General features: G+C 43.9%; 1 protein-coding gene across 1 annotated transcript in view; it reads right to left on the minus strand.

Annotated features, from left to right (window-relative positions):
• The window catches only part of fam193a (family with sequence similarity 193 member A), a 241,280-nt gene that overhangs the window by 123,314 nt on the left and 95,979 nt on the right, over positions 1–21,987 (minus strand). The window contains exon 2 of the mRNA XM_041186547.1: positions 7,218–7,283. Coding sequence (XP_041042481.1) covers positions 7,218–7,283 — 66 coding nt within the window. The remainder of the gene's footprint in view (positions 1–7,217; positions 7,284–21,987) is intronic.

Genomic DNA, 21,987 nt, shown 5'->3' on the forward strand with positions numbered 1-21,987 from the left:
TGACTCTTACCTTGATTATTTCTCATCTCTATCCAAACTGATTCTACATCTTGATGTCCAGAACTAAAGTCAGCTCTCTCTCTATTGTACCAATGTCATCCTTAATTAGCAGAGCTTCCCCTCCACCATTTCTAGCTTCCTGTCTTTCCTAAATGTTATGTGCCCTTAAGTATTCAGGTCCTAGTCTATGTCATCTTGCAACCATGTCTCTGTAATAGCCATCAGGTCACAAGTATTTATTTCTATTTGCGGTGTCAATTCATCTGATTTGTTACGAATGCTACATGCATTCAGATACAGAGGCTTTAGTCCTGTCTTTTCACTATTTATAACCTCCAGCCTTATGTGGTGTACTCACTAGGTTTGTACACCCTGTCCCATCCTGCCACACTCTAATCATCATTTCCCTTATTCCTAACTTGCTCTCTTGCCTTGTCTTCTCTATTTAATTTATCACATCTTCCCAAACTTGATTCCTTGCCCCCAATATGTAGTTTAAAACCTTCTCTACTGCCCTAGTTATATGACTTACCAGAAGCACTTGCTCCAGCCAGTTCAGGTGAAGACTATGCTGACAGCACAGCTCACTCTTTTCCCAGTGCTGGTGCCAGTACCCATTTCTCCCATTCCAATCCCTGAGCCACGCATTTAACTATCTAATCTTCATTACCCTATGTCCATTTGCTCGTGGGTCAGGTAGTAATTTAGAGGTTATTGCTTTGAGGTTCTGCTTTTTAATTTAGCCCCTAGCTGCTTGTACTCCCTCAGCAGAACCTCTTTCCTAGTTATACAAATGTCATTGGTACCTACGTGGACCACAACCTATCCTATTACAAGTTCCTCTCCAGCCCAGAGAAGACGTCCTGATCCCTCGCACCGGGCAGGCAAAACAGCTGGCTCGACTGTCGCTCTTGACTGCAGAGAGCTCCATCTAGCCTGCTGACTGTGCCGTCCCCTACTGCCGCTACATTCTTATTCCAGATGAGAAGTATCTGCAACCTGGAATGAACACAGTGAAATACATTTCTAATGGACCATGGCAAGCCGGAAATACAGTAAACTCATGAGCAATCTTAAAGGAAGCTTGAAGCAAGGTTGAAAGTGTGTACAAATTTGGACCCAATCTGATGATACTCAAGTTATTTAGGAAGGAGGCAAACAATCTTCTCTGTTCTTCTTGGCGAGAGCAGGCAGGAAAACAAACAAAACATGATCCTGAAACAGGTGTAGATACCAAAATCCCCAAGAATAAAAACAAAATGTGACTGACCGTGAAATGTAAAATAAGTCCTCATGGCAAGTTATAGGATCACAAAATAGCTATTGGTAACTTGAATGAGGGTCTTAACTTATAGGGTACAAAATAATACCAGGTTACAACAACTGCTTGCACGTCCCAGCCATAGGGCTTGAAGGAGGATCACCCTGAAGGCTTCACTGCACAATCCATTTAGAGCTACAATTAGCATAAAATTATTTCCTTGTAGCATAACTGAGCACAAAATGCAGCTCAACTTCCCAACTGCAAGATATGATACTTGTCACATCAATTGTAATTTACAGACTTCCAAAATATTACGGTGAAAGGGATAACATAAATGATTGACGTAACTCAAATTACCATGAACAAAAGAATGGCACTGCCTCCCTCTTGAACTTAAATTATCAGCAAATCTTGTGGCTAATCAAGAGCACTGTTTGTACAACTGATGTCAATTCCAATGATTTTTATCTGAAATAGTATGATGCCAATGATCCATGCTGACCTGATTTGCCCTGTTTAATTGATGTCTATTATAATGTGGATGAGCAGCCAAGGACAGCTCTTCAGCAACTTTATAAAACCCTACAAAATCCTTCCAGATGGAGTCTTGTTTCTCCCGCAACATCGCCCCCCCCCCACCCCATCCCCCATATATACAAGTCAATCAGAGCAATAAATTGGCCATGATCTGTAAGTAAGCAAACTACACATTAACAGCTGGTGACTAAGGTAAAGAGCTTGAAATCTGGACGAAGCAATGTGTACCATCTGATCATGCACATGGAAAACAAGCTGATTCCAGGTACTGCCAGGTTGCTGTCACAGTGTTTACACCCCCTGAGTGAGTTTAGTGAAGACATGCCCAGACAGAACAATATAACCCATTAACCACTCAGTACAATTAAAGCACTGATTTTGGAGCAACTTTTTTTTGTCTACTTCATCCAACCATCTATTTGGCAAACTACATTTGCGATAAGTCGTCTATAATGTAGCGTATAGTTCTGGGCTTTGGCAACACTTATGGACTGGTGAAGTAATGTTATTAATATGCAGAATCTGACAGAAACAAGAAAAGTGAGCCAAAGCTGGACATGGAATACAAGAGCCTGGAAACTTTTTGGATCCTGTTTTTTGGATTGTTTACAAGATAATTTTGTTATCTATGAAAATATCCTCCAGGGAGATGGAGAAGAAATCACTAAGAAGTCACTCAATTTCTTTCACAAATTAACATTTGGGAAACTGTATCTGAGGCATGACATGTGGCTCGTGCAGAATGCTTGGGACAACAGGGTGACTTTTGACATATTGCTCCCAAAGCTCTCAGCCACTGAGGCTTTCTTTCCTCATGTATAGGTGCATTGTAGGCTGATTGATTGCTATGATTAATCAACAACCCTATTATCATTGTTTCACCTGACTACCAGGATGGTAGAAGACAAAGAAAAAAACAAAAAAACTGCGGATGCTGGAAATCCAAAACAAAAACAGAATTACCTGGAAAAACTCAGCAGGTCTGGCAGCATCGGCGGAGAAGAAAAGAGTTGACGTTTCGAGTCCTCATGACCCTTCGACAGAACTTGAGTTCGAGTCCAGGAAAGAGCTGAAATATAAGCTGGTTTAAGGTGTGTGTGTGGGGGGCGGAGAGATAGAGAGACAGAGAGGTGGAGGGGGTTGGTGTGGTTGTAGCGACAAACAAGCAGTGATAGAAGCAGATCATCAAAAGATGTCAACAACAATAGTACAATAGAACACATAGGTGTTAAAGTTAAAGTTGGTGATATTATCTAAACGAATGTGCTAATTAAGAATGGATGGTAGGGCACTCAAGGTATAGCTCTAGTGGGTTTTTTTTTTTATTTTATATAATGGAAATAGGTGGGAAAAGGATGCCAGACCTGCTGAGTTTTTCCAGGTAATTCTGTTTTTGTTTTGGATTTCCAGCATCCGCAGTTTTTTTGTTTTTTTCTCTGTGTTTAATTGACTGCCACTGCTCTTCAAGAAATGCCTACCTCCTTGAAGAAGTTCTGTTCCTCTCTGCGACAAGATTTCCGGATTTCTCTGTTGCCTTGTTCACCTTCATTGCTTTCCATTTCTCTCCTAGTGTTTGACAAGGTGTTTACTAAAACCCGCTTTCACAGCCATATCTCCTTTCTCAGTGACTGTCTCCGTCTCCGACTTACCCCACATGGATTTCAACTGAAATTCCACCCCTCATGTTTCGAACCCACCCAGGATTACAGGTATCTCCGGGACATAAAACGTTTCTCGGACTGCTGTTCCCGTCACATTCTGAAATCCACTCTCAGTGCCATGCGCCGCCATATGAACACACTCGACCTCTCCCTCCAGCAGCACCGCCGTACCCTTTTTCAAAGCTGCGCGTGCCCCCAGTTTCATTTTATCCTTCGGCTCATCCGACGCCTCAACAAGAAACTTTTTCTCTTTCTCTCAAGTGCTAAGGAACGCAAGCTCCAACAACTCATCGACACCAACACCCATCTAGGACCCTCCACCCCTGCCTGTCCCTCCGTCCCCACCCCATCTTCCAATCCCAGCCCCAGCCGTGTATTCACTATACCCCCTGACCTTCCCCTCTCCGATGCTGAACGTTCAGTGCTCAGCAAAGGACTTAGTTTCATACCCTTACGCCCTCACCTCAATGAATTTCGGGCTCGGCATGATACTGAACTCTTCTTCCGCCGTCTTCGTCTCCGGGCTCACTTCTTTGGGCAGGAGTCCTCTCCCAGTTCAACGGATCCTTTTACCCATCTTCAATATTCTCCCTCCACCTGGACCCCTCCCTCTGGATTCTTACCTTCTCTCGATCTTTTCATTGAGAACTGTCGGCGCGACATTAGTCGTCTCAATTTCTCTGCTCCTCTCACCCATTCTAACCTGTCTCTCTCTGAACTTACTGCACTCCATTCTCTCAGGTCCAACCCTGACATTGTCATCAAACCCGCTGACAAGGGTGGTGCTGTTGTTGTCTGGCGCACTGACCTCTACCACGCGGAGGCTGAGCGTCAACTCGCAGACACTTCCTCCTACCTCTCCCTGGACCATGACCCCACCACTGAACATCAAGCCACTGTTTCCAGGACTGTCACTGACCTCATCTCCTCTGGGGATCTCCCTCCCACAGCTTCCAACCTGATAGTTGCCCAACCTCGGACGGCCCGCTTCTATCTCCTACCCAAAATCCACAAACAGAACTGCCCCGGTAGACCGATCGTCTCAGCTTGCTCCTGCCCCACAGAACTCATTTCTCGTTATCTTGACTCCCTTCTCTCTCCCCTTGTCCAGTCCCTTCCCACCTACATCCGTGATTCCTCTGACACCTTACGTCACATCAACAATTTCCAGTTCCCTGGCCCCTACCGCTTCCTCTTCACCATGGACGTCCAATCCCTCTACACCTCCATCCCCCACCAGGATGGTCTGAGGGCCCTTAGCTTCTTCCTCGAACAGAGGCCCGAACAATCCCCATCCACCACTACTCTCCTCCGTCTGGCTGAACTTGTTCTCACGCTGAACAATTTCTCCTTCAACTCCTCTCACTTTCTCCAAATAAAAGGTGTGGCTATGGGTACCCGCATGGGCCCCAGCTATGCCTGTCTCTTTATGGGGTATGTGGAACATTCCTTGTTGCAGTCCTACTCCGGCCCCCTTCCACAACTCTTTCTCCGGTACATCGATGATTACTTTGGTGCTGCTTCATGCTCTCGTCAGGACTTGGAAAAATTTATTAATTTTGCTTCCAATCTCCACCCCTCCATCATTTTCACGTGGTCCATCTCTGACACTTCCCTTCCCTTCCTTGACCTCTCTGTCTCAATCTCTGGTGATAGACTGTCCACCAATATCCATTACAAACCCACCGACACCCACAGCTATCTCGACTACAGCTCCTCACACCCCACTTCCTGTAAGGACTCCATCCCATTCTCTCAGTTCCTTCGCCTCCGTCGCATCTGTTCCGATGATGCTACATTCAAAAACAGTTCCTCTGACATGTCCTCCTTCTTCCTTAACCGAGGTTTTCCACCCACGGTCGTTGACAGGGCCCTCAACCGTGTCCGGCCCATCTCCCGCGCATCCGCCCTCACGCCTTCTCCTCCCTCCCAGAAACATGATAGGGTCCCCCTTGTCCTCACTTATCACCCCACCAGCCTCCGCATTCAAAGGATCATCCTCCGCCATTTCCGCCAACTCCAGCATGATGCCACTACCAAACACATCTTCCCTTCACCCGCCTTATCGGCATTCCGTAGGGATCGCTCCTTCCGGGACACCCTGGTCCACTCCTCCATCACCCCCTACTCCTCAACCCCCTCCTATGGCACAACCCCTTGCCCACGCAAAAGATGCAACACCTGCCCCTTCACTTCCTCTCTCCTCACCGTCCAAGGACCCAAACACTCCTTTCAAGTGAAGCAGCATTTCACTTGCATTTCCCCCAACTTAGTCTACTGCATTCGTTGCTCCCAATGTGGTCTCCTCTACATTGGAGAGACCAAACGTAAACTGGGCGACCGCTTTGCAGAACACCTGCGGTCTGTCCGCAAGAATGACCCAAACCTCCCTGTCGCTTGCCATTTTAACACTCCACCCTGCTCTCTTGCCCACATGTCTGTCCTTGGCTTGCTGCATTGTTCCAGTGAAGCCCAACGCAAACTGGAGGAACAACACCTCATCTTCCGACTAGGGACTTTACAGCCTTCCGGACTGAATATTGAATTCAACAACTTTAGGTCGTGAGTCCCCTCCCCCATCCCCACCCCCTTTCTGTTTCCCCCCTTTTTTTTTCCCAATAAATTATAAAGATTTTCCTTTTCCCACCTATTTCCATTATATAAAATAAAAAAAAACCCACTAGAGCTATACCTTGAGTGCCCTACCATCCATTCTTAATTAGCACATTCGTTTAGATAATATCACCAACTTTAACTTTAACACCTATGTGTTCTATTGTACTATTGTTGTTGACATCTTTTGATGATCTGCTTCTATCACTGCTTGTTTGTCGCTACAACCACACCAACCCCCTCCACCTCTCTGTCTCTCTTTCTCTCCGCCCCCCACACACACACCTTAAACCAGCTTATATTTCAGCTCTTTCCTGGACTCGAACTCAAGTTCTGTCGAAGGGTCATGAGGACTCGAAACGTCAACTCTTTTCTTCTCCGCCGATGCTGCCAGACCTGCTGAGTTTTTCCAGGTAATTCTGTTTTTGTTTTGGTAGAAGACAAACTTGATGGACCGTGGCTTTCTTTGTCTGAAAATTCCTTTATGTTCCCATGAACGTTCATCAAATCTCAAGTGACAGCTTTTGGCTGAAGCTGCAAAGGTTATAGTCTGTTTGGGAGTGACGGCTTTTCCTGTGCATGAAGATTGTGAAGATTTCATTTTTAAATTAAGGAAGTTCAGAGAAGGGCCAAGGTCTGTTGTGTGACAATTACATTAAAGATAGTGGGTAAAGGACGATACATGGTAAATCAGTCATGAATAGGCATCTCCAATCTTGGGTTTTAATGGTTCAAGACCCGGTACTGGCAGAGGAGATTGTTGGTTGTATGGCTATATTAGTCCCAGCAGACTGTACACCGCTGGCCACATGACAACTCCGTCATCTTTTGGAAATCAAATTCTTGCACAGTAGTGCAGTGGCCATGATATTGGGAAAGCAATCCAAAATTCATGAGTTCAAATCCCATTCATGTTTTCCAGCCATGTACTGTGGGTGACTTAACGCATACTGCTCAGTTGTACAAATAATTTCAATGTTTTAAAAGCTACGTCTCAGAACCATGAAGGGTGGACAATAAATGTGGTCCTGCTACCCTTATCCTCAGAATTCAAAATAACAAGAATCCTCAGAATCCCATCTTATCCATTAACTGTTGCATAATTTATAAAAGCAAAAGATGAAATACACAGCTGGTCCTACCTGAGGGACCTCTGTGAACTCTGATCCCACAGACCCATCTGACAGCTGTGTGCCATTTATGGAAACCTAAAAAAAAAACAAAATTTTGATACACATGAATATAATAAAACATTAGAAAGCTAACCAGAAATCGAAAAGGAGAATACATGGATGCCAGCAAACTCAAATAAAAACAGAAAATGCTGTAACCACTCAGGAGGTTATAGTAGCATTTTTGGAGAGAGAAACAGAGTTAACGTTTCAGGTCTGTGACCTCTCATCAGATGGGCGTTAACTGTGTCTGAGTTGGCGCTCATCTGGTGAAAGGTCACAGACCTGAAATGTTAACACTGTTTCTCTCTCCACAGATGCTACCTTAACGTGCTGAGTATTTCCAGCATTTTCTGTTTTATTTCCAGAAAGTTAACCATGTTAATCACTAGCGGTCTACATGCCAATGAGTAAACTTGCTGTCGGCTGATTTTATCAGAACTAATTCTTTGAAGATTCTCAAACTAACTCCACTGCTCCACTCTCCTCCTCATAGTCCTGCATCTTCCTCTGCTTCAAACATGGATCCAAATTCTAGATGATTAGGCATCTCCAATCTTGGGTTTTAATGGTTCAAGACCCAGTACTGGCAGAGGAGATTGTTGGTATATATAATCCCAGTAGACTGTACACAGCTGGCCACATGACAACTCCATCATCTTTTGGAAATCAAATTCTTGCACAGTAGTGCAGTGGCCATGATATCGGGAAAGCAATCCAAAATTCATGAGTTCAAATCCCATTCATATTTTCCAGCCATGTACTGTGGGTGACTTAACGCATACTGCTCAGTTGGACAAATAATCTCAATGAAGACATCAAATTCTGGATGATCTGCCTCATCCATTTCCTGTGGAAAGTAATCTCTGCTAACCTCTCTCACTATGACCATTTTTAATTGATTGTGCCTAGTCACCAAATCCATAACCAGAAGAAATAGCCTTGCCCGATTCACTGCCAAATTCCTTCAGAACTGTGAAAAACCAGTAATAAATCTCCTTATAGCCTCTTTGCTCAGTAGAAATAGTCCTCTAGAAGAAAAAAAGTCTCTCCTCATTCTTATAGTTTGTCACCGGCATCATCCTTACTGATTAACAGTAACCCAATATCAGTCCATCTGCCTTAAGCTTGGACATTGGCCAAGAACATCCTCCATGCCGTGCCTCCCCCATTCCTCCAGCACCACCACTCCAACAGAAACGCAGTGGAAACAACTGAAACTTAGGTCCTGTCTATCTGATGTAAAAGATGGCAGTGCACTTTTCAACCAAACACCAGGACATTCTTGCAGGTGTTCTGGTCAATATTCCATTCAGCCTTAATTTTCTGGCTATACAATTGCAAGCTGTTATTATTTAAAAATATCTGAAGCACCCTCATGGTTTTCAAATTGGAGGCTTTGAGCTCAGTGCTCCAAGCTGCATTCAACAAGAGGATGTGCAGGTGAAAGGACTGACGTAAGTGCACTACCTCGTCCACTGGTATTCACTTTTGTCATTGGGATTTCAGAAAATACAATGGTCATGGTAGATATTCAGAGTGACAATCAGCGAGCAATACAACTACAGATTTTATCCCTTCAAACCTTAGCCTGTCCCTGAAAGAAGTACCTCCAGGTGCATTAACACTGCTGTCAACTACTGGTTCCAGATCGCTTGGTGCTTGTGCCAATAGCAAGATGTGCGATATTACGCATATCACAGAATATACTGCCACAACACCACATTTTAATTCTTCTCATATCATTATGCTAAGCAAGCCAAGTGACAATGCTGGTACTTGGCACAGTGCCCTCTATTTTAAGTAATTAAGAATCGTCCACTGAAGCATACATGCATTTTAAACTTACACTACAGACACAATGTATTAAGCATTAAGGGCTATTTGCAATGCAAATGACAAGTAGGAGCAGTTTGATTGTGAAACGCATGCCAGAAGGGGCATGGGGATGAACTGGATAATCTCAATTAAAATTTCCATTTGGGAACCTTTTACTGCAGGTTCAGTAATCAGGATGCCCTGGGCTTATTAAAGCTAAGCAAATAATGACACAGCTTTAATAAAAACAGAAAATGGTGGAAAAGCTCTGCAGGTCTGATAGATCTGTGGAGAGCGAAACAGAGTTTACATTTCGAGTCTGTATGACCCTTCTTCAGAGTTAAATAACAGCTTTTATTGGAGAGAGAGAGAGAGAGAGAGAGAGAGAGAGAGAGGAGGTGGTGTGTTTTTGGAAGCAGCTTATCCAATTCCCTACTAACCTAGTGTCAGCAGCCTTCGTATAATTATGACAAGGCTTGTGTCTTTTGTGCGGAATCACCATCACATCAATTCCCAATTTTTCTTAAGGTGCACCAGCAGTGACACACGGTTAAGTCCTTATGTTAAGTCATCTTAGAGAGACAGCACACATGTGGCAAGCTCTTCTGTGACCTATGCACGTTTTTTTTTAAATCTGTTACAGTATTCTACTATTTGAAAAATAATTAAGTCTCTGGTTGGGATGGATTACCGCCTACTCTCAGCAATTGACAATGCAAATCAAACAGCTAATTTCAGGCTCCAAGCACTTGTCTTTTCTTTGGAGCGTTCATGAATTTTCTTATGCCAATTCAATGCTTTGTCCTTTGCGGAAATACCAAAACAAATCATTTCCAAAACTGTACTCCACTCCTAGACAAAAGGTTATTTGAGGTTTCTGAACAGAGCTAGTTGAACTGTTTTGCCCACTTCCATTGAAGCTTTCTGAAGTTTCACCATGTTACTTTCAGTTTCTGGTTACGAGCATTGTAACAATGACAATACACCAGTCAATCCAGTTTCACATATAAGGAACAACTAAAGGACTTCCTTTCATTTCTATCAATGTGCAATTGAATAGGCCGACAGAAAGAGTCTAAATCTGATGTTGTAGCTATAACAGAGATCTGGCTCAAAAAAGGGCAGGACTGCGTATTATATATTCCTGGTTACAAGCTATTCAGGAAAGACAGGAAAAGAAGAAAAGGGGAGCGATGGCAGTATTGAACAAGGAGAACGCTGCACTGAAGAGAGGATGTCCCAAAGGGGTTAAGGACGGAACCTATTTGGTTAGAACTAAGGAACAAGAAAAGGTGCAATTACATTGTTCAGTTTAGTCTATAGGTCACCAATTAATGGGAAAGATGCAGAGGAATAAAGTGCAAGGAAATTACTGAGAGGTGCAAGAATTATGGAGTAGTGATAATAGGACACCTTTAATTATTCAAATATAGACTGGGATACTAGTAGTGTAAGGGCAGAGAAGGCAAGAGTTCTTACAATGTGCTCGGGAAAATTTTCTACAGCAGTATGTTTCAAGTCCAACGAGAATGGAGGCACTGCTAGAATAGGTTCTTGGGAATGAGGTGGGCCAAGTGGATCAAGTGTCAGCAGAATACTTAGGGGACATTGATCATTGTAACATAAGGTTTAGGTGGGTTTTGGAAAAGGACAAAAAGTACAAAGTAAGAATAATGAACTGGACGAAAGCCAACTTCGAAGGGGTAAAAATAAAGTGCTGGAAAAACTCAGCCACTCTGGCAGCATCTGTGGCAAGGGAAACAGAGTTAACGTTTCAAGTCCAATGTGGCTCTTCTTCAGAGCTAAAGAGATGCAGCAATGTGATGGGTTTTATGCTGTTGAAAAAGGGAGGGGAGCAGGTGGAGAACAAGTGAACAAAATATACAAACAGGGGCAGGAGTAGGCCAATCAGCCCCTCGAACCTGCTCCACCGTTCATAAGGTCATGGCTGATCTGATTGTGACCTCAACTCCAAATTCCCACCTACCCCCGATATCCTTTGGCTCCCTTATTAGCGAAGAACCTATCTACCTCTGCCTTAAAAATGACCCTGCCTCCACTGTTTTCTGGGGAGGAGAGTTCCAATGGCTCTCAACACTCAGAAAAAAAAAATTCTCATTTCTATCTTAAATGGGGGGGGTGCCCTTATTTTTTAAACTGTCTCTCTTAATTCTAGTCTCTCCCACAAGGGGAGACATCATTTCAGCATTCATGGAAAGTTGTGTCTGTGGACTGAGCGAAGATGTTCCGCAAAGCAATAGCCCAGTCTGTGCTTGGTCTCCCCAATGTAGAAGGCACAGCATGTGAGCAGTGAATACAGTAGACTAAATTGAAAAAAGTACAAGTAAACCGCTGCTTCACCTAAAGGAATGGTTGGGGCCTTGGACAGTGAGGAGGTAAAGGGGCTTCCAAAAGACATCTGATAAAGTGCCCCACAACAGACTTGTGAGCAAAGTTAGAGCTTATGGAATAAAAGAGACAGCAGCAACATGGATACAAAATTGTCTGAGTGACAAGACACTAGTAGTGGTTAATGGATGTTTTTCAGACTACAGGAAGGTTTGACGTGGAGTTTCCGAGGGGTCCGTTTTCGAACCCCTGATATTCCTGATATATAGTAATCACCAAGGCCTTGATGTACAGGACATAATTTCAAAAACTGATGATACAAAACTTGGAAGTAATCTGAACAGTGAAGAGGTTAGTACAAAATTTTAAATGGATAGACTGGCTGGTGGAATGGGTGGACAAGTGGCAGATGAAATTTAATGCAGAGAAGTGTGAAGTAATTTGTTTTGGTCGGAAGAACTGGAGAGAATATAAAATAAAGGGTACATTTCTAAAGGGAGTGCAGCATGAGGGGGACCTGGGTGTATATGCACATAAGTAATTGAAGGTGGCAGGAAAGGTTGAGACAGTGGTAACTAAAGCATACAGTAAAGTGTGGTGGAGACGGATTCAAATCAAGGCATTCAAGCGGGAACTGTATTATCTGAAAAGGACGAATGTGCAGGGCGACGACAAGAAGGCAAGGAAGTGGCAGCACAAACCCAACAGTCCAAATGACTGCCTCCTGTTCTGTAACCATCTGAGATTCAATAAAATATACCATTTGTGTTGTGAAGGAAAAGAAAAAAAATCATTCGGGGTAATATACTGGTATAGATGGAGAATTGGTTAATAGGCAGAAAACAGTAGGAATAAACAGGTCATTCTCAGCATGACAGGCTGTTACTCATAAAGTACCGCAAGGATCAGTGCTGGGGCCACAGCCTTATTGTGAGGAGGATGCAAGGAGGCTTCAAGGGGACTGAAACAGGCTAAGTGAATGGACAAGAACATGGCAGATGGAATATAATGTGAATAAGTACGAAGTTCCCCACTTTGGTAGAAAAACAGAAAGCCAGATTATTTCTTAACTGGTGAGATGTTGGGAAGTGCAAGTGTCCAAAGGAACCTGGGTGTCCTTGTTCATAAGACACCAAATACTAGCATGCAGCCGTAGCAAGCAATTAGGGAGGCAAATGGTATGTTAGCCTTCATTGCAAAGGAATTTTGAGTACAGGAGTAAAGATGTCTGCCTGCAATTGATACAGCCTTGGTGAGACCGCACCTGGAGTATTGTGTACAGTTGTATTCTCCTTACTTAAGCAAGGATATATTGCCATAGAGGAAGTACGAAGGAGGTTCACCAGACTAATCCCTGGGATGGCAAGATTGTCTTATGAGGAGAGATTGAGGAGACTGGACCTGTGTTCTCTAAAGTTTTGAAGAATGAGAGGTGAGCTCATTGGAACTTACAAGATTTTTACAGGGTGCGACAGGGTAGATGCAAATAGGATGTTTCCCTTGGCTGGTGAGTCTAGGACCAGGCGACACCGTCTCAAAATAAGGGGCAGGCCATTAGGACTGAGATGAAGAGGAATTTTTTCACTCAGAGGATGATGAAGCTTTGGAATTCTCTACCCCAGAGGGCTGTGGAAGCTCAGGTAAAGAGATCTACAACACAGATAAAAGCCCTTTGGCCCATCGAATCTGTGCCGGTCAAACAAGTACCGAACCAGTCTAATCCCATTTTCCAGCACGAGGCCCATAGCCTTGTATGCCATGGCATTGCAAGTGCACATCCAAATACTCCTTAAACGTTATGAGCGTTTCTGCCTCCACCACCCTTTCAGGCAGTGAGTTCCAGATTCCTACCACCCTCTGGGTGAAAAAATTCTTCCTCACATCCCCTCTAAACCTTCTGCCCCTTACCTTAAATCTATGTCCACTGGTTATTGATCCCTCCATCAAGGGGAAAAATTCCTTTCTGTCTACCCTATCTATGCCCCTCAATTTTATACACCTCATTCATGTCCCCCCTCAATCTCCTTTGCTCCAGGGAAAATAACCCCAGTGTATCCAATCCCTCCTCATAACTAAAACTCTCCAGCCCAGGCAACATCTTGGTAAATCTCCTCTGCACTCTCTCTAGCGCAATCACATCCTTCCTATAATGCAGATTCCAGAACTGCACGCAATACTGTAGCTGTGGCCTAATCAGTATTTTATACAGTTCCAACATAACCTCGCTGCTCTTGTATTCTATGCCTCAGCTAATAAAGGCAAGTATCCCATCTGCCTTCTTCACCACCTTATCTACCTGTCCTGCTATCTTAAGGGTCCGGTGGACATGCACACCAAGGTCCCTCTGATCCTCGGTACTTCCCAGGGTCTTACCATTCGTCGTGTATTCCTGTGCCTTGTTTGTTCTGCAGTCATTGAGTGTGTCCATGACAGAAATCAATATATTTCTGAATACTAATGACATCAAGGGATATGGGGCTAATGAGAAAAATGGTGCTGATTACGTGATCAGTCATGATCAAACTGAATGGTGGAGCAGGCTCGACAGGCCGAATGGCCTGCTCCTGCTCCTATGTTACTAAAACTTATGCAAACCTGCTGGGGGCACCTACTGGAGTGGTCCACATCAGTCTATCACAGTACTAAAATAAATTACTTATGCAGAAATAAACCAAGTTACAATATAGAAACATGCCATTTGGCCACAAGCTCATCCTCCAAGCAAGGAATATGCTTGGAATGTCATTGGAACATAGGGTGTAGCAGGAGCAGGCCATGCAGCCTTTTGAGCTTGCTCTGTCATTCAGTAAGATCATGGCTGATCTGGTTGTGGTCTCACCTCCACTTTCCTGCCTACCCCACACCCCACCATAACCCTTGACTTCCTTGCCTATCAAAAATCTGTCTAACTCTGCCTTGAATAAATCACGCATATAGTAGTCTGGATAGACGGGTGATGTTTAGACGGGTGATGGAACAGTCTGAGAATGCTTCTGCATTACTGAGTTATGTACCTTGTCAACCACCTCCTTAGTATGTATTATCATAGGAAAACTTTCATGCAACACCATTCCCCAGCCTGAAAATACAAAACAAGGTAGGTTTATTTGACTTTTAAACGTCTACCAGCATTACTTTATAGTGCGCTGCACAACTCTGGGACTCCACTCACACAGTCTCTCTAGATGTGGGGTGTTTGTTGAGTTGGAATTGTGGCCTTTCTTGCTTTCTCTCACAGAAAGCAAGGAACAAATACTGGGCAATGTGGGCACCCCAGCTTCCATTCACCAAGTGAAAGGTCCCTATTTAAATACGAGTTAAAGAAATGAACCAGTACGAGAGGATATATTTAACGTAAAGGAAGAATGTGACAAAATACAAGTCATGAAAAAAACTTGCAGAGTGGGCATGTACAAATGGAGTTTGTTTACAAAAACAGTCAATAACTGACTGGGGAAAAAAGTGCTTCAGAGCCAAAGAAATGAAAGATGCTATTTAAATGAAAAATTATTTTATTTATGACCAGAAGACCCATCAAGCAGTGAGTGACTTGCTTTGAAGCCAGTTTATTTTTAAGAGACCATATTTAAATATCAGGACCGTCACAAATGTAAGAGGAAATCTCAAGATTTCAAAATAGTATGAAAGGGTTTATACTAGACATGAACATTATATCATGATTCCAAATTGTGGGACTGCCGACTGTACCGCAGCAATTCAACATAAACTATAGGGGTTTTCGCTGTTTGAAACGAATCATGATAAAATGAAAACAGGAAGCTGCTGTTCAACATGCAAAAAATAAATACTTCGTATCAGGGACCAGGACAATCCTTTGTATACGTATATAAAACATTTCTTATCAAAGCCAATTTACTCAGCTCCTCTCCTGTGACTAAGTAGTCATTACTCATGCAGGAGACCAGACAGTATAAGCATACTGTTCAAAGACTCAAAACAAATCAACAGAACCCAATCCTGCCCTAAATTGACACCTGCATTTTCCCCAACAGGGATCAGTGGGTAATAATCAGGAGCGAGAACTCTGATTTTACCCTATTCTAGCCTAAGGATTCTCAAGACTTGTGGCGCCATTAGAAATTGAGGTCAATTAACTCAACAGATTGATGGTCTAAGCTGGAAGCTTCATATTCTTTATGACTTGGCACCACAGTAGATTGGCTCACTGAACCTATCATACAACTCTGAGCTAAATAATGTTAAGAAAATACACTATTCATTTCTGCTCAATTTCCACCCTTACGTTGCTGCACAAAAGCTCTCTAAATACAAAGTTTCCCTTCACTTTCTCTCAGATTACAGATGAGGGGGGGGGAAAAAAATCACAGTAACCTCATTCGACTTGGCTACAGAGGTCAGGAAGGCCGCAGCGCGATCCCGTGGTCTATGCTACATTTTCTGACCTCAGACAGCCTTCAAGCTTCTGGATTGCATTGTAGGCCACCTCTCTTTGGAAAGCACAGCAGCCAACCGGCCCACGTAGAGGCAAGCACCGAAATTTAGTTCGGTAGGTTTCAATGTCGACCTTGCAATTTTCAACATGCCAAGTGGAAGACCAGAAGATCCCCCAAGCACCAATGACAGTATGAAGTGCCAGTTCTGCAGACATCGATGCCAATGCCATGTCGAACTCTTCACGAGAGGAGGCACAAGAAGCAAAACCATTTACAGCTTGGTCTTACTTGAACAACAATGCTGATTTCAGCCACAGCAAAGCACGTGCTGTTAACAAGTTGAATCCATGCCTTAAAGTCAGGAAAGGGAACAAACTCTGTGCTCAGTGCTAACAGATCTTCCATGGCAATGGTCATGGGGACTTGGAGGACATGCTGTGTTATAACAAGGGTATACGCTGGACGAGGCAATGGACATCGTATTATCAAGGCCACCAACTTATAGCAACAAAACATGAATTGGGTTTTTATTCCACAGCATTTTGGAACTGAAAATGGTACTTTAGATGATTTTTCATGAAAACAGTAAACATGCAGCCTTGATTATTATTACCACACCTATTTCACTTTGACACAAAGAACAACAGCACACCCTGCCCAGTCGACCCTATAAAGTCCTCCTTAATAACATCTGGGTGCGTGGGTCAAAATTGGGAGAGCTGTCCCACAGGCTAGTCAAGCAACAGCCTAACATAAGTCATACTCAATAAGCCATATCCTCCTGCCAATGTCCCAGACTCATCCATCACCGTCCCTGGGTATGCTCTGAACTATCAGTAGTACAGATCCACCAGTGGTGGTGCAACAGTGGGATACATTATGGAGGGAGATGCCCTGGGAGTACTCAAAATGATTCTGGCCCCACGACATCTCGGCACCAGGCCAAACATGGGCAAGGAAAGCTCCTGATTATCACCTATAACCTTCCCTCAGCTGATTAATCAGTGCTCCTCAATTTTGAACACCACTTGGAAGCATGGAGGGCAGCAAGGGAACAGAACATACTCTGGGTGGACAACTTCAATGTCCATCACCAAGAATGGCTCAGTAGCACCCCCACTGAGCGAGCTGGCCAAGTCCTGAAAGATACTTCTGCCAGACTGGGCCTGCAGCAGTTAGTGAGAGAATCAACAAAAGGGAAAAACCTAAAACAAAAATAAAAATACCTGTAAAAACTCAGCAGGTCTGACAGCATCTGAGGAGAGGAATACAGTTAATGTTTCGAGTCCTTCAACAGAACTAAGTAAAAATAGAAGAGAGGTGAAAAACCTACTTGACCTCACTCTCACCAATCCACCTGTGGCAGATGTATTTGTCTACGGTAGTGTTGGTAGGAGCAAACACTGCACAGTCCCTGTAGAGATGAAGTCCATCTTCATACTGAGGATATTGTCAATCATGTTGTGTGGCACAATCACTGTGCTAAATGAGATAGATTCAGGACAGATCCAGCAGCTCAAAACTAGATATCCATGAGGCTCTGTAGGCCATCAGCAGAATTGTATAAAACCACAATCTGTAACTTCATGGTCCAGCATATAGCTCATTTCACTGTGATCACCAAGCCCAGCGATCAGCCCTGGTTCAACAAAGAGTGCAGGAGGGCATGCCAAAAGCAGCACCAGGCAAATCTCAAAATGAGGTGTCGACATAGTGAAGCTACAGCACAGGAGGCATGGAGTAGAAAAATGGAGTAGAATGAGCTAAGCAATCTCACAGCCAACGGATCAGAGTAATGCTCTGCAGTCCTGCCACATCAAGTTGCGAATAGTGGTGGACAATTAAACAACTAGCCGGAGGCAGCGGCTCCACAAATAATCCCATCCTCAACAATGCTGGGGAATCCAGCATTTCAATCCAGCCAATAACCGACCCATCAGTCTGTTCCCGGTCAACAAAGTATGGGCTCATAAGTGGCAAAAAATATTGGCATCATGCAAGCAGCAGGCAATGACAATTTCCAGTGAGAGAGAATTTAACCTTCTGCCCTTGACATTCAACAGCATGACTATCCAACTATCAACATTCCGAGGGCCACCACTGGCTGGAAACTGAACTGAGGTTACAAAAGCAGGTCAAAGGCTGGGAATTCTGCACCGAGTAACTCACCCTCTGTACTCCCCAAAGCCAGTCCACCATCTACAAGGCACGTCAAGAGTGAGATGGAATACTCTCCATTTTCCTGGATGAGTGCAGCTCCAACGACACAAAAAACTTGATACGATCCAAGACAAAATAGACTGCTTGATCAGCACCCCATCCACCGCCTTAAATGTTTACTGTTACATCACTGGTGCACAGTGACAGCAGAATGTACGATATACAAGATGCACTGTAGTAACTTGCCAAGGCGCCTTTGACAGTATCTTCCAAACTTGAGAACCTTTGCCACCTAGGAGAACAAGGGCAGCAAACCCATGGGAATACCACCACCTGCAAGCTCTCCTTGAAGCCACATGCCATCCTGACTTGGAACTATATCGCTATTCCTTCACTTTGGGTCAAAATCCTGGAACTTACTAACAGCACTTAACAGTTCAAGGTGTCCTTCTCAAGGGCAATTAGTGATATGCAACAAATGCTGCCCTTGCTAGCAACACTCACATCCATGAAAGATAAAATGTTAATAAATTTATGAATATAATGTTCATTTCCAAACTTAACTCTTGGATGTAGTGGAAGATGGCAAGAAGCCATCTGGCTAAGAGCAGGCATAAAAGTTAAACTAGATAGGAAGGGGTTAGGTGATACACAGGATTTGCTTGCAGTGAAGGCTCTTTCATTTCAAGTCCTAGGTGGAAGGTGCTGGGAGGTGTGAGACAGTGCTGGGTTTAATCATAAGCATATCGATGAAGTCAGGATGATAGAAATAAAGACTTTGGGTTTGGGGAGCTGCAAGCAGGCATAAGTCTCATAATAAAAGCAGAAAATGCTGGAAAAACTCAGCAGGTCTGGCAGCATCTGTGGAGAGAGAAACAAGAGTTAATGTTTCAAGTCCACATAAATCTTCTTCAAAGCTAAAGTAGAAGAAATGTGATGGATATTAAACTGTTTAAGAGAGGGTGGAGCAAATTAGAAGGTCAGGGATAGGTGGGAGCTCAGGAGAGATTGACAAAGACGTCATGGACACAAGACAAAGGGAGTGTTAATGGTAGTGTTAAAAGTTAAAGATGATGCTGCTGGTGGCATAAAGTTAAGAAAGCAGAATGTGTTAATAGCAGAACAAGGGTCAGTCTTGTGAAAGCACAACATAGAAACAAGTGACAGTGGTGGGTGGGGGGGTGGTGAGAAAGGATTAAAAAGAGGATTTTAAAAAAGTATTTAAGAACAGGACTGTCCTGGTAGGCCCATTGTGTCAGTCTGTTCCTGCCCCATGGAATTCATTTCTTCCTATCTTGACTCCATTCTCTCTCCCCTGCCCCTTGTCCAGTCTCTTCCCAGCTACATGCACAATTCCTCTGATGCCCTACGTTATTATAACAATTTCCAGTTTCCTGACCCTAACCATCTCCTCTTCACGATGGATGTCCAGTCACTCTACACGTCCAACCCCCCACCAGAACGGTCTGAGGGCTCTCTGCTTCTTCCTTGAACAGAGGCCCGAACAATCCCCATCCATCACCGCTCTCCTCCGCCTGACTAAAGTTGTTTGCTCACTGTATAATTTCTCCTTTTACTTGTCTCACTGCCTCCAAATAAAAGGTGTAGCTTTGGGTACCCGCTTGGGCCCCAGTTTTTTCCATCTTTTTGTGGGGTATGTAAAACATTCCTTGTTCCAGTCATACAAATTAGGAGTAGGTCACTCGGCCCCTCCAGCCTGCTCCGCCATTTAATAAGATCATGGCTGATCTGAATGTAACCTCAGCTCCACATTCCTGCCTACTCCCGACAACCTTTCACCCTCTTGTAAATCAAGGATCTATCCACTCTGCCTTAAACACATTCAAAGGCTCTGCTTCCACAGACTTTTGAGGAAGAGAGTTCCAAATACTCTCAACCCTCTTGAAAGAAAAAATTTCGCCTCATCTGTCTTAAATGAGTAACCCCGTATTTTTAAACAGTGACCCCTAGTTCTAGATTATCCCGCAAGAGGAAACATCTTCTGCACATCCACCCTGTCAGGGCCCTCAGGATCTTAAAGGTTTCAATTAAGTCACATTTTTCTCTTTAAATTCCACTGGATACAAGCCTAGTCTGTCCAGCCTTTCCTCATAAGACAACCTGCCCATTCCCCCCGTTCCTGGTAATAAACTTTCTCTGAACTGCTTCTAGCGCACTTAGATCATTCTTTAAATCAGGAAACCAGTACTGTATACAATACTCCAGATGTGGTCTCACCAATACCCTGTACAACTGCAGCACAACCTCCATACTTTTGTAGTCAATTCCCCTCACAATAAATGCTAGCATTCTATTAGCTTTCCTAATTACCTGTTGTACCTGCATACTAACCTTTTGTGACTCATGCACTCGGACACCCAGATCCCTCTGAATCTTGGAGCTCTGCAATCTCTCACCATTTAGATAATAAGCTTCTTTTTTATTCTCCCTGCCCCTTTGCACAACTCTTTCCTCGGTACATTGATGACTGTATTGGTGCCACTTCACGTTCTCATCTGAACCTGGAAAACACTATCGATTTTGCTTCCAATTTCTAACCCCTCTCTCACCTTCACATGGTCCATCTCTGACACTTCCCTTCCCTTCCTCTCTGTCTCCATTTTTGTCTACCAATATTCATTACAAACCTCCCACAGCTATCTCGACTACAGTTCCTCATTCCCTGCTTCCTGTGAGAATGCCACCCCATTCTCCCAGTTCCTCCACCTGATCCGTTCTGATGATGCTACCTTCCAAAAAGGTGCTTCTGACATCTTCATTAACTGAGAGTGCCCCCTACTGTGGTTGACAGGCCCCTCAAACGTGTCCGACCCATATCCCACACCTCTGCCCTCCCCCTTTCCCATCTCTCCCAGAACCATGATAGGGTCCCCCTAAGTCCTCATTTTTCACCCCGCATTCAAAGGATCATCCTCTGCCATTTCCGCCAACTCCAGCATGATGCCACCACCAAGCACATCTTCCTCTCACCCCCGTTAGCATTACGTAAGGGCCATTCTCTCATTGGCACCCTGGTTCACTCCTCCATCACCCCAAACTCCTCAACCCCTTCCCACACAATCACAAAAGGTGCAACATCTGCCCCTTTACCTTCCTCCCTCCTCATCATCCCAAGGCCCCAAACACTCCTTTCAGGTGAGGCAGCGTTTCACTTGCGCCTCCTTCAATTTGGTCCACTGTAATCACTGTTCCCAATGTGGTCTCTTCTACAATGGAGAGACTAAACACAGACTGGGTGACCACTTTGCGGAACACCTTTGCTCAGTCCACAAGCATGACCCAGACCACCTTCCTGTAGCTTGCCATTTCAACACACCATCCTGCTCTCATGCCCATGTCAGTCCTTGTTCTAGTGTAGCCCAACACAAACTGAAGGAACAGCACCTCATCTTCTGATTCGCACATAACAGCCTTCTGAACATAACATTGAGTTCAGCAACTTAAGACATGAACACACTCCTCCAATTTTTTAATCCAATTCCTTTATTTTTACTTTCATTTGTTTATATATAACTTTTTTCATTTTTTTTTAAATCCTTTTTTTCCCAGCTCGCCCCGCCCCCACAGCAGGGCCATCTGTCATTTGCTTCTATGTTGTGCTTTCACAGAGCGCTGACCCTTGTTCTGCTATCTTACCTTTATGCCATTATCAACACTTTCTTTAGTCATTAACACTCCCTTTGTCTTGTGTCCATGACATCTTTGTCAATCTCTCCTGAGCTCCCACCTATCCCTGACCTTCTACTTTGCTTCACCCCCTCTTAAGCAGTATAATATCCATCACATTTCTACTTCTCTTTAGCTCTGAAGAGTCATACGGATTCAAAACATTAACTCTTTCTCTCTCCATAGATGCTGCCAGACCTGTTGAGCTTTTCAAGCATTTTCTGTTTAATTCCTGATTTCCAGCATCTGCAGTATTTTGCTTTTATCATAGTAAGTCTTGTCCTCAGTAACCCAGAGTGTTATTTCAAATC

Source organism: Carcharodon carcharias, chromosome 4 (genome assembly GCF_017639515.1).
Source record: "Carcharodon carcharias isolate sCarCar2 chromosome 4, sCarCar2.pri, whole genome shotgun sequence".
Classification (NCBI taxonomy): Eukaryota; Metazoa; Chordata; class Chondrichthyes; order Lamniformes; family Lamnidae; genus Carcharodon; species Carcharodon carcharias.